General features: G+C 49.8%; 1 protein-coding gene across 2 annotated transcripts; it reads right to left on the bottom strand.

Moving 5' to 3' along the window:
- Window positions 1-275: 275 nt before the first annotated feature.
- LOC123124208 (uncharacterized) lies at window positions 276-3,836 on the bottom strand. 2 transcript variants are annotated; one of them, XR_006461017.1, is made up of 5 exons: window positions 2,270-3,836; window positions 1,429-1,702; window positions 773-1,082; window positions 501-676; window positions 276-416 (listed from the first exon to the last, which is right to left on the bottom strand). XR_006461017.1 is itself a non-coding variant. In XM_044544870.1 (4 exons), exons 1-3 carry the CDS (start codon window positions 3,779-3,781, stop codon window positions 787-789), a joined length of 2,082 nt encoding a protein of 693 aa, XP_044400805.1. In that variant the 5' UTR covers window positions 3,782-3,836; the 3' UTR covers window positions 380-676; window positions 773-786. The 2 variants fall into 2 exon arrangements, 1 of the variants encoding a protein (XP_044400805.1); XM_044544870.1 differs by having other exon boundaries at window positions 380-676.

The following is a 3,836-nucleotide window of genomic DNA, read 5'->3' as shown; positions in this document are numbered from 1 at the left end:
AGCAAACAGGTATTTAATGGCTGAAAACGGTTTGCTTTAATCCTTTCCTTCCGGAGTTGGCAATCACATGTACTCCCTCTGTAAAAAAAATATAAGAGCGTTTAGATCACTAAATAGTGATCTAAACGCTGTTATATTTCTTTACGGAGGGAGTACTTTTCATCGAAACCACTACGGGTGACTTAGCAAGATCCTTTTGATGTCAACATGTATATCTGTAGGACTAGCCAACAGACTATGAAACAAGCTTGTTTTATTTTTTCCAACCGGGCTAACCCCTTTCCATTAATCGCTCAACCTGTATATTTAGTTCGTACAAGAGCAACAAGCTGGAAAAGAGAGGTAGCAAGTTGGGGGAAACACGCTCTGAGTGATCGGCATCGAAGCACTCCCACGGGGCGAAAACCTGCTACCACCTGCAACCACAACATTAGAGTTCAAAGCAGTAGAGAGAACCAGAGACCAAAGGACCACAGAGTTCAAAGGGGCAGAAAAACTACAGCACAGCTTCAGGCATCAGCAACATGCAAGACTCCTTGATCACCAGCTCCAGGCACCCTGTCGGCTCCAGCCGGAGCATCAAGTATCTTACCAGCAAGCGACGTCACCATCGCCATCGCCATCAACTGATTGACCGCTTCCTCAAGCTTGGTTTTATCACCTCCTTTCAGAAGACCTGCCCAATATAAAAGTAAGGAGCACACCATGAATAAAAAAACTAGCTACTACTTAATCGAGGATAATCAGTGAAGTGAAATACGACACCCCTCACCGTCACTGTATATACTACTCCTCTCCATAATAATCCGATTCATGACCGTCGGATTCCTTGATGGTGAAGTCATCGCTACCAAGGTACATGCAGTCCTCGTCGAATCCATCGGCCACAGTGTTTGTAACATATTCACTTTTAGTTAGTATGCGATCATTGTCATACTCCTCTGGATAGTCGACATTTTCGAATAAATCTTCGCCGCGAACCATCTTCACAAACTCCACCTGGTGCCCATGGAATCCCTCCCCACTAGCAGGGTGTACAATCCTGATCCCTTCTTGCTCGCAGAAAAGGCAGCGCACTGGTTCTGCCACATGTATGCAGACGACAATTAGTAATCACAGCATGGATTACATGCACTTAATACTTCCAACGACAAAAAGGGCAACATTGGTATTGAACCTACAGAATATATAAACATATCCTTTCTATCTTGACTTCAGAAGTTACATTCTGGTGAATTGATTGTGTGTTAGCTATATTTAAACTGTATACAGTCCAAGGACTGTGAGTCTATCATACATATATTATAATATATATATATATATATATGGATAGCCGTGTGTGGTATGAGCATCAGAGCAGCTAATGAAGTTCCTTATCTATCTGATGAAAAAGGAATCTTAAACAAAAGAACGGGAGCATATATATACCAGCCCCAGGTAGTGGAAACTCCACAGGGCAGCATAGAAGCTGGCTATCCTGGTCGTCGTTCTTGTTGCTAAGCTCAGCAAAGAAGAGTACTGGAACTGAACCTACAGAGCCAACATTCCGGGTCACCAGAAAGTTGGCATGTGTGTGATGGTAGTAGTCATCTTCAACAGGATCTTTTTTCTTTTGCATCATGATGGAGTGCATACTCTCGTCAGGACCAGACACATATGTATTCACACCGCAGACCACAAGAAGCTGATGACAGGCTTGTTCCTATAAGATGGCAAAAAAAAACGAGCAAATCAGCAAATGTGGCATAGAATTAAGAGAAAACTAATTGCTCATCTTTTAAAACAACTTCTCTCTCATAGAGCACTACTTATTTGCGAACTACTCTACATCTCCCACCAACAATGCTTCTACAGCCACCCAACCCCTTGGTCCAAGTGTTAACTCAAATCATGCACTCAAACAAAAATCTTCTTGGCCTTGTCCAAACTCTGTTTACATGGTGCCATGGTGGCCACGGCTCAGCGGGATAATCAAAAGTAATACCTAAATGGACATTATGGGCTTATCACAAGAAATGCAGCACATTCAGTCAAGCTAATAACCGTCAATGGAGGTCGGTAGCAGCAAGTTCCACCACATGTTTTGATCAAGCAGGCCTTCTAACTGATGGAATTTCTATTAAAAAGTGCTTAGGTGTCCGCAGGGTAATTAATTAATCAAAGGAGGTCGGTAGCAAGTTCCACCAGCTGTTTTGATCAAGTAGGATTTTGGTTGATGGAATTTGGACACAAACAAATAAAGAGGTATCTGAGGGATAAACTAACTCACTGAATTCTGCACCTCATATCTGCTTAGTGCAGCCTTGACCTTTCTGGAGATTCTTCTACGAGCCCTTCGCTGTATGTGTCCCTCGTCCATGGTAAGATGGAACCGTCGTTCATAAATGGCAACTGGTCGCTTCTGCTGGGCTAACATGCCAGTGGAACGAAAAGCAGGTGACAATAGCATGGCAAGCTGGTGGACACACTGAGAAGAGAGCTGTTGTTGGCCCCCATTATCTGACAGCAGTGACAGGACAGCAGGCGTCTTGCAAGAGCTGAGGAATGCTGCTTGGGCATCAGGTCTGGGGTGCCATGCCGCAGTTGCAGCAGCCCTGAAGGCTTCTTGTTCTTCCTGGACACTGCTGCACTGCTTTGTCGCGGCCAAGTTGAGATCCGTGTCGAGCAGGAACCTTATGGCCTGATCGGCGTTGAGATCTTTGTCATGGGTGCAGAGGAAAGAGACAAGTCCGTAGAAGGATTGTGCTTCAATCCGCATCAGGTTCAAGGTGCCGAGAATGTCGAGCTCGTCCAGTTGACTCAGTGGTGGGAATGTGGCTTCGTACCAGATGGTGTTGACGATGATGTTGGTGACAGGATCAAAAGGGCCGTAGCAATGGCCAGCCTTGAGCATGCTACGGTGGTAACGAGACCGCAGCTCGCCGCCCGGCATCCTGGCGAGTGCCTGCAGGTAGAAACCATGGATCGTATGTAGGAGCACTCGCCTCAGTGACCAGGAATACTGATGGGTCACCTTGGCAGCGTGCTTACTGCGACGGGCAGCAAGCTCCCATGGCCTGATGAGGCTGCTGCCAATGGCATCAGGAGCAGGACAAGGGACAACTGGCATCTGCTTGGCCAGAGTGTGGAGGATGTCGCCGGGGGAATTGGGCCGCACCGCCGAGAGCAAGGAGACGGCCTTCTCGAGGGTATCAAGGGAGGAGCACAAGGACAGCCAAACGCCTGCGAGCTCGGAGGGACACGGATGCTTGGCGGCCACCATTGCGCACTTTAGAGCGAGCTTGAGGGCGCCGTTGGTGGCCGCGGAGCCTGGGCGGAAGCACTTGGTGCGGCGGTCCTCGACGACGATGCGCGCCGCAACGAGGGGGTCGGCTTGGGCGAGGACAAGGTACCTGACGGCCTCCCAGTCGATGAGGTGAGGGAAGAAGCATGTGAGGAAGGCGACGAGGCCATCGAGGGAGCGCTGCTTCATGTCCTTGTCGACGCCGACGAGCGCCGAGGCCCCGTCGACGGGATCTGCGGCGGCGGCAAGCATGGCGCTGACGACTATGTTGGAGACCGGGTCGAGCAGGCCGACGGAGGTCGCCGCATCGAGGAACCGTAGCAGATCGGGGTGCGAGGCGAGCAGCTTGACGGCTTCGTCACGGTGGAGCTCGATCTTGCGGAGGAGGAGTGATGTGTCCTGCTCCCTCTCCTCCCGCGGCAGGGCGCCATCATCAGACAGCGACGTACCGTAGACGCGGAGATGGCCAGTGCTGGCGTTGGCTCTCAGGTTGGCCATGGCCGGAGAGCTCGCCGGAGACCCAGCGACAGAGGTTTGGGGGATTGGGGACGGA

This window comes from Triticum aestivum, chromosome 5D, assembly GCF_018294505.1.
Source record: "Triticum aestivum cultivar Chinese Spring chromosome 5D, IWGSC CS RefSeq v2.1, whole genome shotgun sequence".
NCBI classification, from domain to species: Eukaryota; Viridiplantae; Streptophyta; class Magnoliopsida; order Poales; family Poaceae; genus Triticum; species Triticum aestivum.
Note: the sequence above shows the minus strand (reverse complement) of the source record. Positions and strands in the feature narration are given on the sequence as shown.

Coding starts and splice junctions, on each gene's coding strand:
- LOC123124208 (XM_044544870.1), bottom strand. CDS start 3,781: ATGGCCAACCTGAGAGCCAACGCCAGCACTGGCCATCTCCGCGTCTAC. Junction 1,703..2,269: donor GATATGAGGTGCAGAATTCA/GTGAGTTAGTTT, acceptor GCCATCTTATAG/GAACAAGCCTGTCATCAGCT. Junction 1,083..1,428: donor GTTTCCACTACCTGGGGCTG/GTATATATATGC, acceptor TACATGTGGCAG/AACCAGTGCGCTGCCTTTTC.